Raw genomic sequence first — 17,500 nt, 5'->3', positions numbered from 1 at the left:
ACATTCTGCACATCAAAGAACATGTATTTATACTTATCACCCTGAACATGTCATAACAGAAGTCTAGTTTTATGATTTTATGGTGTTTTTTTTGGTCTTTTTCGAAACATGAAAGCACACTTTCAAAAAAGCGGATCAGTTTTGTTATTGTTAACAAACTCAAATTAAAACTAATAAAAATAAATTTTGATGAATGAAATAAAGCTAAAATAAAATATAAATGAATTTTATGTTTTAATAATATAATAATTTTATGTTATTTTATTAAAAAAAAAATGTCATGAATAACTTAAGCGAAAATTAGAAATGTGGCCTTGGCAACTAACAGAAATAAAATATATAAGCTGAACTACTAAAATTATTAATTAAACAAAACTAATTAAAGCACTATAGAAATATTTTTAAACAATAATAAAAATGACAAAAAATGTAGCATTTAACAAAATTACTAAAATTTCAAATGAACACAATAGTAATGCTAATAATAATATTTTAAAGCTAAAAATATTAATAAATTCTACAATACTGTATAAGTAATATTAAAACAACACTGCAGCAGACTGAACACTCTACTAAACCGCCATGAAAGTCATGCAGTTTTGGAATAACACCAATCACAATACTCAAACTATTCTGGAAACAGAATGACTCTTCATATCATGTCAAGGAGAAGTATTAGTTAAAAACACATCTAGTTACTGCGTGTGGTCACCTGTGATCTGGTTCCCCTCCACGCTGATGTGCTGGAGGCTGCTCACATCCATCAGGTGCTCAGGGAAAACCCTCAGCTTGTTTCTGGAGAGATCGATGCTGATCAAGTGCTGCATGTTTGCGATCGCCTCCGGCAGCGTTGTGAGGACGTTCCCCTGCAGATTCACCTCTGCAGCGAGGAGAAACCATTGATATGTGCTTATAATGTAGTCTGTGTATCTGCCTGGATCTCCCATGAGGCACAGTGTATGATGCAACTAAGTCAGTCACTCTGAAATAACTTATGTTTGATTTGATTCATATTTTGCAATACATTTTCAAATATTTTTGTTTATGCTTATATAAAACCATCTATGCTTAGATGTTTGCCAAGGCTGCATTTACTTGATCAAATGTGGATTAATGTTTTTGTTTATTATTATAATGTAAAACAGCTGTTTTCTATGTGAATATGTGTTAAAGTGTAATTTATTTCTGTGATGCGCAGCTGTATTTTCAGCATCATTACTCCAGTCTTCTTCAGTGTCACATGATCTTCAGAAATCATTCATAATATGATGGATTTGCTGCTCGAGAAACATTTCTGATTATTATCAGTGTTGAACACAGTTGTGCTGCACAATATTTTTGTGGAAACCGTGATGCATTTTAATTTTCAGGATTCACAGATGAATAGAAAGTTCAGAAGAACAGCATTTATTTGAAAGATAAATTTTGTAACATTTTAAACATATTTACTGCCACTTTTGATACATTTAATGCATCCTTGCTGAATAAAAGTATGAATTAATTTTAAAATATATCTTCTACTGACCCCTTTTTAAGTTTTTTAACATTTGATATGAAATCATCTAAACTTTTGATTTTTGTGTCCATTAAGATAAAAAAATAATTAATTAATCATGTTGAAAATGAAGCACTTTTTAATTTGTGGAGTATTTAAATAACTAGATAAATGTGCCAAATCCACATATATATACAGTACAGACCCAAAAGTTTGGAAAACATTACTATTTTAATGTGTTTTTGAAAGAAGTCTCTTCTGCTCATCAAGCCTGCATTTATTTGATCAAAATACAGAAAAAAACAGTAATATGTGTGAAATATTATTACAACTTAAAATAATAGTTTTCTATTTGAATATACTTTTAAAAAAATAATTTATTCCTGTGATGCAAAGCTGAATTTTCAGCCATCATTACTCCAGCCTTCAGTGTCACATGTAACATCCAGTCTATCACATGATCATTTAGAAATCATTCTAATATTCTGATTTATTATGAGTGTTGGAAACAGTTTCTGCTGTCTAATATATTTGATGATATAAAAGTTTTAAAAAGAACTGCATTTATTCAAAATAAAAAAAAAATTCTAATAATATATATTCTAATAATATATTTTTCTTTACTATCACTTTTTATCAATTTAAACACATCCTTGCTGAATAAAAGTATTGATTTTATTTAAAAAAAAAAAAAAGAAAAAAAAATTACTGACCAGTAGTGTATATTGTTATTACAAAAATATTTATATTTTAAAAAACATAGCTTTTTTTTTTTTTTTTTTTTTTTTACTTTTTATTCATCAAAGTATCCTAAAAAAGTATCACATGTTCTGAAAAAATATTAAGCAGCAGAACTGTTTCCAACTTTGATAATGAATCATCATATTAGAATGATTTCTAAAGGATCATGTGATAATGATGATCTTAAAAATTCAGCTTTGCATCACAGAAATAAAATGATAATTTAAATTATAATAAATTTAAAAAAGCAATTATTTTAAATTGTAATAATTATATCACAATTTACATTTTTTTGTCTGTATTTTGATCAAATAAATGCAGGCTTGATGAGCAGAAGAAACTTCTTTCAAAAACATTAAAAATAGTAATGTTTCCAAACTTTTGGTCTGTACTGTATATATTGTATTTTATTTTATTTTATTTTAATTTCCAGCAATAATAACTGCAGTATATGCTGAAATATATTGCTAATGTGATATACAGTGATTTGTCACACTGCTTGCTGCTCTAGACACACACTGAAGCTTCTTCTCTTACCTCTTAACTGAGTAAACGTGAGGAAGAACTTGTTGCTCAAGGCTTTGATCTGGTTGTTGGCCAGAGAGATTTTCTGGATGTTGTCTGTGCAGCTGCGGATCATTTTGAAGACACCGTCAGGGAAACTAACGAGGCCACAGTCGGACAGATCTGAGGCAGAACACAGAGTTGATTCAGACTGACTCAGAGGTGAAATCAGTCTGTTAATATGAGTGCTGTAATTAAGAGATTGTGTTGTTCAGGGAGCCGTCGCCTCTGTATATCAACAAGCTCCCACTGTGCAATCACTCAGAAAATCACACCGAACACCATCAGACTGATGGACAGAATTAAAACAGTAATTTAGAGGCTCTTGAGGTGTGTGTGTGTGTGTGTGTGTGTGTGTGTGTGTGTGTGTGTGTGTGTGTGTGTGTGTGGATAATCAGAGTGTTGGCTTCACAATGCCGCTGATTGCATTTAGATTTAGGAAACTTACTCTTGGCATTAAATGACTGATATGCTGATTTAAAGAAAATGACACTTGATAAATGAATTGGGAAATTGTCAAAATCAAGCGAATATGTGATTAAGAGCAGCTTCTCAGAACAATAGCACCATCTACTGAACACAAACTGAAACTAATCAATAACAATAAAAACGAGGAAGAGTATTTATTCATTCATTATTGATTTTACAATTACACAGACCTGCATCTTGAGAAGAAAGGCTTAGTATTACCTAATTTTTTTTTTTTTTTTTTTTTTCAAAAAATAAAGAATTAAAAATAATTTAAAAAATAAATTAATTTTATTTATTCATTTATTCACAAATAGCTTTATGCAATCAAAAGTTTAATTTTTAATACTTGTTATATTTTTTAATAATTTTAAATTGTATTCAAAATGTATAATTTAAATTACAACCTGCAAATGAGTGGAAAAAATATGTTAAAATACTCATACTAATAAAATACTTAAAATAGTTTTGTTTGCTTTAAAAAAATAAGGGCTAAAAAAAAAAAATAATTACATGTAAAAAAAAAAATCTATAATATATGTGTGTGTATATATAGCTTTAATTCAATTATTAAAATAACAAATGCAATAAAAGTTTAATTTTTAATGCCAAACAATTTGTATTCAACGTGTATAATTTAAATTTCAATCTGCAGAAGAGTGGAAAGATAGGTTAAAATATTCAGTTTAATTTCAAAGAACTTTACATAAAAATAACTTTATAAATATAGGCTTTTTTTCCACAAAATCTGTCATTTTTTGCACTGTTTGGATGCAGTAAAACACCCACAGATGTTTGCCTGTTTGCCTCATGTTTGCATTTTCTTCTGTCACTGGCTACAATTCTAACCTTGCAATCAGCATTCAGTATAAAATAATGTTGTGCATGTTGTGATGGTGTGCTGAATAATAAAAAAAGTGTAGGTGTGTGTCTGAGAGGGTGTGTTTTTTGCGCACAGTGGTTATTTTTTCTGCTCCTCCACGGTGCTGTTGATCCTCCGGGCCACGTTGGCCACGGCCTGCGCCATCCTGTTGGGCTCCTGTTTGATCTGACGAGTGATTGGTGCGTTCAGTGGCCTCTGTTACTCGTGCACAGGAAGTCACTGGTGTGAGCCACGGACAGCCACTTCCTGCAAGAGCACACACACATGCAAAGACATCATGAACCTAATAATATCTGATAACATCTGCTTGTCAACACAATTATTAGTTTATGTCTTATGTAAAATATGTTTGCCTATATCCTTTTATATTTATACATTATATATATATATATATATATATATATATATATATATATATAATATATATATATATATATATATATATATATATATATATATATATATTATATATATATTACAAATAAATTAATAACTAAATTATAATATGTACTAAATTATTACATTACTTCACATTACTTATTAAATATGTTTTATTATAATATTAGTTATTAGTAAATAATTATTATGCTGTAGTAAATAATAACTGCAACTAACATTTATTTTAAATTATTAATTGTGCATCCATTGACACAGGATGCACAATTAATAATTAAATGAATTGTGCATCCATTTAACTTCTTTAAGAAATGCAAAAATTGACCCTAAACAACTTAAAATGCTTTGGCCTGTATATTTTATATTTTCAATATACTTCTGTTTTAATTGTTAGCATTTTTAGCTGTTTACCCATTTGTGCATGTTAGCATCATATAATGTGTCACTTTGAATAAAACATGCACATATCTGTAAACAACTTCAAACTCAACCATTTCAGATTTTTGAAGGAGAGCCATTTCTACATTAACAAAATAATCCGTTTAAAATTAAATAGATTTGAATAGTATTTTTTTTTAGAATTTTAATTTCTATTTTATATTATATTTTCACTTTTTTGCTATTTTTTATAATTTTATTGTTATTATTATTATTTTTATATTTTTTTTTTTTACTTTTTTCACATTTTAATTGTATTGTGGTTGTACATAAATAAATAAATAAATGGTTGTAAATAAATAAAGTCAAAGTAAATACATAATAATTTAACATGGGATGTATCCACCACAATATACCAATCACTTTTTTTTAAAGCAGTGGTTAATCTAGTTAAAAAGCTAGTTAAGAGATGAAACATTAATAGAATCATTTTCAGTTTGAAAATGGGTACAAAAATCTAGTATATCTGTTAAGATTATAAAAAAATGTTTTTTAAAAATCTATGTTTATTAATTTTACACACATATATGCCAATCATTCAGTCACTCTGTTTGTGTTGAAGTGGTGGTTAATCTAGTTGAAAAGCTAGTTGAGAGGTTCAACATTAATAGAATAATTTTCAATCGAAATAGAAATCATATATGTTTCGAAATATGTTCTGCTTCTCTTTGGTTAAAGCAATCTACTTCCAAAGCTTGAGAGGTTAAACAGACTGTACCTGTACCTGTGTCCTGTGTTTGCTGTGTGCCGCAGTGGTTTTCTCTCTAAAGCTGATTCTGGAACATCCTGCTGGATCACCACTGGGTGGACTTTTACTGTGGAACAATGCTTGTGTTTGACCCCTGCTGACCTCATAGATGTACTGACCAGAGAAATCATGATGAGTTTGTTAAAACATCTCTCTGGATGTTCAAGCATGTCGTCACATCACACACTACACTGGCTCCATTCTCTTCAGAAAAGCAGTTCCCATGAGCATCTTTTACAATAAGGACGTTGCAGTGCATTATTTAAAAATGTTTTGATAATTATAAAACCTTTGGGAAAAACCTCACAGCATGTTGCTACTCTCAGTGCCATCTTCTCTCTAATAATCTTGTTTGATTGTGAATTCTGGACTTAGAAATAATGCAGAAATATAATCTATTAAAGGAGATATAAGATCTCAGTATAATACAATCATACTAGGAGAAAACAGTTAAGTCTCTAAAATACTTATTTTCTATATATTTACATTTAACCAATTAAAAAGATGAACCAGAAATGTAAACGCTTACAAAAAGTGACAATATTGTCTTTAAAAATATTGTATTACTAGTAAATAAATAAATAAATACATGCATACGTACATAAATAAATAAATAAATAAGATCCCATATTAAATTACCTTTTTTTCTTTCTTTGTTTCTTTCTTTCTTTTTTTTTTAAATTATGGTACATTTTTGTAAGGGTAGAAGCACAATTAAATAGTATATACAAAAATAATATATTTAAAGTGGTATTTTAGTAATAGCCACTGATGATAGATAGATTTATTTTTTTTTTGATTTATGGATGGATGGATGGATAGATAGATAGATAGATAGATAGACAGACAGACAGACAGATAGACAGATAGACAGGTAGATAGGTAGATAGATAGATAGATAGATAGATAGATAGATAGATAGATAGATAGATAGATAGATAGATAGATAGATAGATAGATAGATAGATAGATAGATAGATGGATAAGATAGATGGATGGATAAGATAGATAGATAGATAGATAGATAGATAGATAGATAGATAGATAGATAGATAGATAGATAGATAGATAGATAGATAGATAGATGGAGATGGATGGATGGATGGATGGATGGATGGATGGATGGATGGATGGATGGATGGATGGATAGATAGATAGATAGATAGATTCAGATAGATGGATAGATAGATAGATAGATAGATAGATAGATAGATAGATAGATGGATAGACAGATGGATGGATAGATGGATGGATAGATAGATAGATTCAATGATTAAATAAAGAACAGTTTAAAAGCTTTCAGGCAAATACTTTTATTTCTATTAGCAAAAATATCATCATCTGATCTCCACTTTTTATACAAAGTTTCATATATTATATTTACATAAATATCAAGGCTTTATTCATGTTTTATTTACAATAAATATTTACATTGTAATTGTGTGGTTGTTGATTTAGATCTTACAGTGCCGTTTAACAGTTGCTACGACTGATTATGATTTTCTAGATTTTCCAAAAGGAGAGCATGTTTTTCTTCATCTTTCCCAGGTCTCTAATACCTGAACAGGTAAGTCTTTCTTCTGGCTGATGTTTCTCGGCTCTCACAGGCTCAGATGTTCGCTGGAGGTCTGAGCCGCTGCTGCTGATTGAGATGTTCATTAGCAGCGCTGATGAAGCTGTCACAGGCAGCCGCACTCCTCCACCAGCATGTCCTCGTGGTGTCTGAGGATCAGCTCTCCGTTCTCGTAGTAAAGCATGCTGAGGGGACTCATCCTGGTCGGAGCGCAGCAGGCCGAGGGAACTCTGCTGGGGTGGTAGTACTTCAGCAAACTCTGCAGCACAAACAGAACAACAGCAATGTTAAGTTAGTATTATTCAGATACATTTATAGTTAGAATTTATTTTTTTATTTTTTTTTATGTCTGTATATGTTTTTTATTTATAGAATTTTTTAATTTCAGTTTTAGTTACTTCCGGTTAAGCTAATTAAAAATTAGAAATAGAAAAGCTAAAAATAAAAAAGTTATTTTATTTTATTTCAGTTAAATATTTATTTCAAGTAAGTGAATTTTTATGTAATTTTATTTCAGTTTTGGTTTCAGTTATTCTAGTATAAATGTTACTCTAAATGAAAATGAGAAATTATTCCTTGGCAGCTATTTGAATTAAAATAAGTTCAAGTGTTGTTATATTTTATTTTATTTTATTTCATTTAACTTTTTTTTTCTTTGAAGTAACTGTTTTTTTATGCAATTTTATTTCAGTTTTAGATTTAGTTATTTTACTACTTCAAATTAAACTTCATGAAAAAGAGAAATTTTGCCTTGGCAGTTAGCTAAAATAAAATAAGTTTAAGTTTTATAAATGTGTTATATATATATATATGTGTTATATATTTGCATTTCAAGTAACTTTTTTAACACAATTTTTATAAAAGCTATTTTTTTTATTTTAGTACTTTAAGTAAACTAAATGTTGCCTTGCAAACTTGCTTATATAAAATAAGTGTTTTTTTTTATTTATTTATTTTTATTTCAGATAACATTTGTTTTATTTTTAAGTAATCTAAATAAAATTAAATTTAATAAAGATTATTTCATAAATTAATTTTTCATTTAGTTTTTTGATTTATAAGTTGCACTTATAAAAGGGATAGTTTGGATAGCTGTTATAAATTCACTGTAAACCACAGCTTCTTGGGGCTTATTGCTTTAAAATATAACGAGCGCCTCACCTGCATGTAAGCGTGGTTGGTGGGATGAAGGTCTTCGCTCAGAGGGTTTGGGCAGCTCCCCTCGCAGCGGTACGCGTTGTACTTCTTAGGGAAGACGATCCAGGAGCTCCATCCGATCTGATTGAAGTCCACATGCATGTCGACCCTCCTGCACATGGAGCTCTTCTCCGCCGGACTCCGGAGCGGCTCCGGGTTCCTCACCGGTTGACCCCTGCGGCCCCGCTTGCTCCTGGGTGGCTTGTCTCTGCGCACCTCCTTTCCTTCGGTGTTGAATAAGAACTTGGACTTCTCGGCTGTGTGCAGGAGACTGGCTCGGTCCTGCTTGCTCTGTCCGGAGACGGTGTGTGAGAAGACCAGCAGCATGGCTCTGTGACGGATCCCATCCACAGCTTTATTCCCAGTTTGAAGAGCGTGTCTCGCAGCCCTCTTCAGGCGGATCCTCTCGAAGAGTTTGGGAACGATCCAGTTTAGGAGCAGGTCTGTGACATTGTAGACCCTCCAGTGATGGGAGACGCTCATCAGAGAGGAATCGGAGAGCTGACCCAGGGACTGGTTCTCCAGACAGACGCCGTGTTTGTGGCACGGGACGTCCTGCTGGTGTCGGATCTCCACCGTGATGTTCGTTTGCTGTGTTTCTTTGGGAATACGAATCCTGAGCTCCGCCGCATGGATCTGACGCTCGGACAGAACTGAGGAAAGATCGAAGTGTGTGACGTAGTGTGTGTCTTGATTTGTCAAACCTGGAAAAGACAAAGAAAACACAAGAGTAGATGTCACATATATGTCATATATGATTATATGTTAGTCATATTTAGAACTTTGTCAGTGACCAATATCCTTGCTGGCTTGCTAATTTTTTTTTATCAGTTTTAAATAGTAGTATAATTACTGAATTTTAAATATTTTTTAAATATATATAAAATAACTAAATAAAAATACATTTATATATTTTTATTTATTTGTAATTTAGTACACGCCTCATTTTTAGGCTCCATGTATTACTATAAAAGAGCAGTTAAGATTTTGGCAAAACTGTAGTTGGTTGAAATTTTGCACATTATGCACTGATGGACAATTATATCATGCACATTATGCACTGATGGACAATTATATCATTCATTAAATTTATTTTGCAATTTTGCAAATGCCTCATTTCATAACATTATTTTTAGGCTCCATATATTACTGTAAAAATTTTTTGACTCTGGCAAAACTTTGTATTTATATATATATAAAAAACTTTAATAAATGTAAAAAAGTTTACATTCTTAGTTGGATGAAATTTTGCATATTATACACTGATGGACAATTATATCATCCATCAACCACTAAAATAATAAAAATAAAATAAAAAAAACTACATATAATTTATTTATTTATTTTGCCATGTTGCATATGCCTCGTTTGATAACATTATTTTTAGGCTCCATATATTACTAAAAAAGCAGTTTATACTTTTTTTTTTTTTACAAAACTGAATTTATTTAAAATAAATTCAAGAACAGTAAAGATTAAAAAAGTTTTCAGTCTTGGTTGAACTCATACATTGATGGCCAATTATATCATGCATCAGCAACTGATATATATATATATATATAATATATATATCTATATATATATATTTTTTTTTTTTTTTTTTTAAATCGAAATATCATTTTTTTTTTTCTGTTTTGCATATATGCCTAATTTGATATCATTATTTAAAAGGCGTGATTAAAACACAAGTCTCATACTTGATCACATTCAAATAACTAAATAAATGATTCGATATTCAAGTGAAAATGAACTTTTTTCCTTTTGATTTTAGGATCAACTGTGACCTTTTCTTGACAGATTCTGTGAGATTCTCCCAACTAAAGACGTAACCCATCACTGTGGCTCTTTTGATATTTATTTTGACTGACTGTCATGTACACAAACCCAACAGTAATGAGGTGATTTGTGCAGCTGAACACACACTCTTTGATCCTCGTGGTATGAGGCTCTTGTCCACTGGAGTGTATTGGCTGTACATTTACATTCAAATTGCTAATTGCTTTGGTTTATCTAATAAGCGGCTGTGACTGTGGTTAATAGCTCTCCCATTCAACATCAGCCTGTACTGGGCAGTTCAACTCAATCATGACTAAATAATCATTAGATTTGTTCTTAATATAGGGACCACCAATGATTTATTTCTGGAAGCATTGTGGGTTAACACATTGGCTTGGTTTGTCATCATCAGCAACAATAATTACTACTAATTAATTATATTTATTCTAAATAATGCATTTTAATTTATAATAATATAACAATAATTATATAAATAACAAATGTTTTATATAATAATAGATTTTTTTTTAAAATTTTTTTTGTTGTTGTATTATGGTTTTTTTTGTGTTTTATATTTTGTGCATTGTAATTTATAGTAAATAATCATTAGACTGCAACAATAATATAAAAATAAATATTATTTATATAATAATAATAATTAAAAAATATGTGTTATATTTTATTGCCACAGTTTAATGATAATTGTAAATAAGCATTGCAAAAATAATAATATAATACAAATTATATTATAATAATTAAAAATATGATTTAAAATATTTCCTATATTTTATTAGAGCAGCCTAATGATCATTGTGTTTTTCTAAATTATTGTAAATAATAATTGCAACAATAATAATAATATCAAACCAAAGTAATTATGTTAAATTGCTATTCTTATAGAAATATTTTATTAAACCCGATATTAAAGAAGCAATAAACATTAATAAGTATGAAGTATATCGATACATAACATGGTCAATCTCTTGTTCTTCTCCCTCCTAGCACAGTAATTTTTTTGTGAACAGTTTATGAGATATTAGGAGTGGGCCCCTTCAATTAAACTTAAAAAAGCATCATCAATCTGATTTAAAAAAGCCATAGTATCGATCAGATATTAGATTTATCTTAACGGAGGGGCAAGGCCGCGCGACCCTAATCCCTTCAGAACAAACACCGGATCGAAACCCATCGTTTAACACCTCCAGACCTCCACGAACCAGCGGCGACGCTAAGCGCAACCCGCGCGCGCGCTCGGAACCCGCGGCTCCTAATCTAATCAGACGACGTGTGAAAAAGAGCCGAGGGGCTGATGTTGATTTGGGTTTGTGTAAGGATGTCTGGCGAGGGTCTAATCCACATCAGCTTTGCGCGCAGCATTAGTCCTGGATTTATTCAACCACAAGTGAGATGTGGATTGAAGGTGTCTGGCGCTGAGATTTGATGCGCAACAAAAGAGCCGCGGCACTTCAGAGAGTTTCACCTCGGCGCGCGACTACCTCCCAATCTTTCGTGAATCGTTATAAACCGCTATGACGAACAGAAAAGCCAATCTTACTCTTGGAGAGGATGCTCTTGATGGTGTCCGCTTGCTCGTGCTCCACGTTCTCCACGGGATGCGTTTGGTTGAGCTTGAAGTGCCGGTAGAGCTGCATCATGTATGTGGGTAAATGATGCCGGTGGCTCCTCTCGGCTCTGGGTGACATATTCCTCGTAGCGTGCTTTCCAAATACTCCAAGAAGCAGAAGCTGGTAGCAGACCAGACGCAAAGCTCCGTGCGCGTTCATGATGCGCTGAGGTCAGAATGACAGGTCGAGGGTCCAGCAGAGCTTATATACCCTCCTCCCTCCGACCCTCTGCATATTTAACAAGTAGCAGAGAACATTAAAGGAAATTGACATGCCATGACAGCTCATCATCTTTTCGTGTGGAAATGAGGCGCATATTTTACAATGAACTATTAAAACACCTTGCGCCCCGTGACGTCACCAGAGTTGCTTTTGTGCTTTGAAGAGTGTAACTCGAGCCCAGGCCACTTCACTTCACTCGAGCCTCGTCAGATGTATAAAACATAACATTTATTTATCGAGGATTTAAGGGGATATTAATTGCACATCCCATTCTGAGGTACTGACCAGCATCCGTACTGGCTTAAGTTACAGCTATAATATAGTATTTTTTTGTTGTGGTTTAGTGTGTATTTTAGAATAGAGTAATATTTTTAAGCAGAATATCGTCTGATATAGATATGGATATGTGTGTGTGGTATATATAAAGTATAATTTTTTACATTTATTTTTCAAGTTTGCATATGCCTCATTTGATAGGATTATTTATTAGGCTACATATAGTTTAAGTAAAATATTGTATATATTTTTGTATTATATATTTAATGGGTATTAGATAAATATTAAATATTTTAATGGATTTTAAATAATAGTTTACGTAGAATATATATATAATAATTATCTTAATGTCTTTACATCATTATTTATTAGACTCCATTTAAGTGGAATATTGTATATATTTTATGATATTACACACACACAAATAATATTGAAAATATATAGATTTTATATATATGTATGCGAATTTTAAGTAGATTTCAAATATTAATGATATAATATATTTCGATATGTTTGTGTGTGTGTGTGTTATTTTTGTGTGTGTGTTTGTATTTTTTGTATGTATTTACTTTTTTATATGTAAAAACATAAGGCAGCAATTAAGCCATAATATCATATATGGCCTACATACTTTTTTTTTTAAATGGAACTAGATGAGAATAACTAGAGCAGACTAAAACACACACTACACCACAATTACACACATTTTCTGTGTCTGGTTGAACTGGTGATTTTAGGATCCTCTCAGCGCCTGGCACCACACACACACACACACACACACACACACACAGCGCGCATGCTCAAAGAGCCCGTCTTCCAAACCACGAGTGCCTTCTTTCCTTCTTTCTCTCGCGAGTTAGTGTTTGCATCCAGCCGTGCACAGAGAGATTTGCTGAAGTGTGTTTGCTCAGACCAGCGCTTCTGTTTTGAAGGCGGAGGCTGTTTCAAGGCGATGGTGAGTGATCAAGTTTCTGCAGTGCTTTATGGGCTCGAGCTTCTCCTCACATGCATGCATCTACATGTTGCGTGAAGCTGCATTGCTGCAGCTGTGAAAAGAGAGAAGCATTAAAGCCAGTGTGTGTTAGAAACAGACCGGATCTAATCTGAGCGCCAGTGTAGCGGCATGTTACTGTTTCTGCGTTGGATTGCATGACTTTGATTCACTCTGGTCAGATTATAACACGCTATAACGAGCGAGTGATATGTAAATGAGTTAAGAACACACACTTGTATCATGAAGAGAAAATAAATAGCAAGAAATGCTTTGAAATGTTTAAAATTGGTCTGAATCCGTGAGTCGATTCGTTCGAACGAGTCTTTTTGTGTTTTACTTGCGCTTCATTCGAAAAATTTAGTCGTTATTTTATAGTTCCAAACCACTGATCTATAATAGATCACTGTTACAAACCCACAGTTTGAACTCAAATCATTCAAAACATCCGACTAAAAAGAACGATTCGTGAAAGAAACGTTCGGGAATGTTTCAAATTGGTCTGAATCAGTGAGTCGGTTCATTCAAACGAATCTTTTTTTATTTTATTTTAAGTGCGTTTCTTTCGAAGTGAATTAAAATGTAGTTGTTGTATTATAGTTTCAAACCCACTGTTTGAACTCGATCGAATCGTTAAAAAGAACCGACTCAAAAGAGCGATTCGTTCGCGAATTAGACGCCGCAGCAATCAAAAGCGAATCGCTTGCGTTTGTGTCGTATTGAGTTACTTTGTTTTAGTTTACTAAACAACAGAACTAGAGTAAACTACGACATCTACGACCATCAGCTTGACATTTGAATAAGTTACTAAGTTTTTTCACACCCTGAGGTGAGTTTATAGCGCTTTCGATGCGACAGAGAGAATAAAACAGGTAAATTGAAAACGGACAGACTGTGGGAATGTAAAAATCAATTTAACAGGATAAATCTAACGGAGAACAAATATTTCACCACAACATTAAAATACGAAACATATCCTTAATTGTCTGGAAAATAGTGTGGGGGAAAAACACTATTACTATACTAGGAATTTTTTTTCCTTGGATTTTGGGATGTTAGCATCTCAATTTAGAAACTCGGCATTAAATAAGACATAATCTATTTCTCATTATTGAATATGGATGAAACCTAGATGCTAAAATCTTATCAATCCACATAAAAGCTATTTTGATATTAGTGGATTGAAATGCTAATGTGTGGATCGAGAGTCACGCTTATGAAGATTAATGGTGATGAAGTTCGTTTCGAGTTGAGCTGATAGTGATCAGAGCTCGATGAATAATCCATCTGCGTGACCCTGTCAGTGCTGAGATAAAGGCAGGTAAGGTGCTCTCTTTAGGGTTACAGAAGATGCACGGGTCATTTGTGGAGATCATTATAGAAATGAGGCCAATTAAAAGCGCTGTCAACTCATTTTGTATCTGGTTGGTAGACTCTTGCAAGAAACGTTGAATTAATGCTACATTTATCAATAAAGATACATTTAAAGGGAAGGAATTGTACTTAAGATGGTATTTTATCTACCTTTGAAGATTTTTGGGAGTTCTTAATAAGTTTGATCTGGGGCAAGTTGTCACAAGATCTATATGAGGTGAAGTTTCAAACATCTAGGTCAAAACTGTCTTAATATATATATATTTTTGGTTGTGAATTCTGTCCTCCGAACTTAATTCCTCCTGTTTTAATTGCTTTTGAGTTCGACAAGTAAACAGTAAACCCCACAATGGGATACCATTTCTGTTTTATCCTCTTTTTGAGTTGTTTGATAGTTGTTTTACTGTTTTAAAAAAACATAATAGATTTGAAATAAGCTTCATATTTCAACAAATTCTTTTTCAGTCAGTGTCAAAAAAACAGCAATTTCCCATTGTGACAACTTGCCCCGCTTAGTTCAGTGTGTGCTGTTTTCAATATATATGTGACCCTGGAGCATAAAACCAGTCTTAAGTGTCAATTTTTTCGAAATTGAGATTTATGCATCATCTGAAAGCTGAATAAATAATCTCTCCATTGATGTATGGTTTGTTATGATCTCATGACAATATTTGTCTGAGATACAACTATTTGAAAATCAGGAATCTGAGGGAGCAAAAAAATCTAAATATTGAGAAAATCATCTTTAAAGTTGTTCAAATGAAGTTCTTAGCAATGCATATTACTAATCAAAAATTAAGTTTTGATATATTTACAGTAGGAAATTTACAAAATATCTTCATGGAACATGATCTTTACTTAATATCCTAATGATTTTTGGCATAAAAGAAAAATATATTTATACCCCAGTGACTTGAGAGCAGTATGAACATGGATTATAACACAGAGCCATAGCATGCTGAACTATTCTTAGATAAATCATGGATTATTCAAAACAAAAGTCACATCATGAATAAATTAGTTTAGGGGTTATTTTTGGGTTTGTAGCAGTGGCACAAAGACGATTAATTCACACTAAAAATTTCTGAATGAGCACAATATTAAATCAAGTGACATTTATTGTGACGTATCAGTGCATCTTTCTTTAAAAGTAAATCATTTGACATTAATCCTGCAGCATTTGAGCACAGATACAGCCGCTGTGATTTAATGCAGTGACGTTAGGTGTGAATTTGGGCTTGTGGCGTGTTTTATTTCATGCTGATTTTGTGTTTGTGGTTTGTACACTTCATCTGTTCTGACGTGTGGAGATGATTTCAGCCACTAGATGTCATATCGTCCAGCTGTCGTCTGTTTGAAGTCAGTCCAGTAATGGTACGGCTGCGTCTGAAACCTGAAATCGTTTATTAAAGGCAGCAAAGATGTTCTTTTCCACAATGCGTCTGGCTGAATGTCCTGTTTAAACTTATGATTTCATTTCTACCAAAATAGAAATAAGCCTCAGAGTCATTAAATATTCACTTCTGCAGATGTTAGATCATCAGACATGACGTCCAGTGTGCATTATTGTCCAGGGTTATTTTAGTAGCATTGAGACGCTATTATAGGTTTTATTACTATTTTGAATCTATTATTTTAATTTTGAAGTTGTAGTAATTTAGTTGTGTTTTGGTGTTTTTTTTTTTTTTTAGTTTTTATATATATATATATATATATATATATATATATATATATATTTTTATTTTGCATTTTGTTTTTATTTGCAAATTTATTTTTGTTATACTTTTTTGTTTTTTTAGTAAATAAAGTTTATCTTTATTATTTTTATTTGTTTTTTTTATATTAATTCAGACTTGTTTCTTAGAATTGCAAAAAAAAGTCAGAAATGCGAGAGAAAAAGTTGTGATAAAGTCATTGATAAATACTATTTAAGATATTAAAATACATGCATATTAATAATAAATATAATTACATTTTCTTTAATATTAAAAGTAATATAAAATAAATTTTTTAAATTTAATTATTGACTTATATTTAATTACTTTATATTTATATTTTAAGTCTATATTATAGACCTACCTTGCATGAAAATGAATCACTCTGGTGAGATTTTAACACGTTATAATGAGTGTGTGATATGTAAATGAGTTTAGAATGTACACATGTATCATACAGAAAAGATAAACTCAGCATCTGATTCAGTGAGTCGATTCGTTCGAACGAATCTTTTAGTATTTTGCATGCTCTGGTTTAATAGTAATGAATGAACCCACAGTTTGAACTCGACCGAATCATTTAAACAAACTGACTCAAAAGTAGGATTTGTTCGTGAATTCAATCAGAGGAGAATCATTTGCTTGTGTTATTTTATTTCAGTGAATGTTATTTCAAGGAACAAAAGTGTTTTTTGTATGGTTTTAGTTGTAGTCACTGAACTGGACAGCAGACTCTTGCTTCTGTTTTCAGTGACGTTGATCATTGAGGGCAAATCCAGATGGGAAAATGTTCTTCCTCACGGACACACGCAGGTGTCAAGCGGTCAGTCCGGTCGGAAACGGATGTTTCAAACACAAAAGCGCATTAATGATGAGAGAGGCAGCAGGAAATGGGCAGGTAACGATTTAGTTTTTCACAGCCTGTGAGAAAGTTTCACAGGAAGCTGAAATGTTGTTCACTGCTTCAGAACATCACATCACTCCATCTTCCGCTGCTTCCCCGTCTGCTTTGCCTCAT

At 31.9% G+C, this 17,500-nt stretch overlaps 3 protein-coding genes across 3 annotated transcripts in view; 1 reads left to right on the top strand and 2 right to left on the bottom strand.

The window, feature by feature from the left end:
* LOC122147116 (leucine-rich repeat-containing protein 20-like) overlaps positions 1-5,791 on the bottom strand; it is a 12,156-nt gene extending 6,365 nt beyond the window's left edge. The window contains exons 1-4 of the mRNA XM_042768251.1: positions 5,704-5,791; positions 4,232-4,397; positions 2,774-2,929; positions 713-880 (exon numbers count right to left, since the gene is read on the bottom strand). Of these exons, the coding sequence (XP_042624185.1) occupies positions 713-880; positions 2,774-2,929; positions 4,232-4,295 (388 nt within the window). The 5' untranslated portion in view covers positions 4,296-4,397; positions 5,704-5,791. The remainder of the gene's footprint in view (positions 1-712; positions 881-2,773; positions 2,930-4,231; positions 4,398-5,703) is intronic.
* Positions 5,792-7,189: 1,398 nt separating this feature from the next.
* ndr2 (nodal-related 2) lies at positions 7,190-12,097 on the bottom strand. The gene is made up of 3 exons (XM_019121175.2): positions 11,835-12,097; positions 8,468-9,207; positions 7,190-7,565 (listed from the first exon to the last, which is right to left on the bottom strand). Exons 1-3 carry the CDS (start codon positions 12,061-12,063, stop codon positions 7,413-7,415), a joined length of 1,122 nt encoding a protein of 373 aa, XP_018976720.1. The 5' UTR covers positions 12,064-12,097; the 3' UTR covers positions 7,190-7,412.
* A 1,101-nt stretch (positions 12,098-13,198) lies between these two features.
* pald1a (phosphatase domain containing paladin 1a) overlaps positions 13,199-17,500 on the top strand; it is a 62,242-nt gene continuing 57,940 nt past the window's right edge. The window contains 1 exon segment of the mRNA XM_042768189.1: positions 13,199-13,357. The gene's annotated coding sequence lies outside the window, so the exon portion shown is untranslated.

This window comes from Cyprinus carpio, chromosome A12, assembly GCF_018340385.1.
Source record: "Cyprinus carpio isolate SPL01 chromosome A12, ASM1834038v1, whole genome shotgun sequence".
In the NCBI taxonomy this organism is placed as follows: Eukaryota; Metazoa; Chordata; class Actinopteri; order Cypriniformes; family Cyprinidae; genus Cyprinus; species Cyprinus carpio.
Note: the sequence above shows the minus strand (reverse complement) of the source record. Positions and strands in the feature narration are given on the sequence as shown.

Bases quoted from the DNA above. Each gene is read 5' to 3' on its own strand.
- ndr2 (XM_019121175.2), bottom strand. From the start codon at position 12,063: ATGAACGCGCACGGAGCTTTGCGTCTGGTCTGCTACCAGCTTCTGCTT. The intron at 9,208-11,834 runs GTAAGATTGGCT...TGTCTTTTCCAG, and splicing joins CAAGAGCATCCTCTCCAAGA to GTTTGACAAATCAAGACACA. The intron at 7,566-8,467 runs GTGAGGCGCTCG...TTTGTGCTGCAG, and splicing joins CCAACCACGCTTACATGCAG to AGTTTGCTGAAGTACTACCA.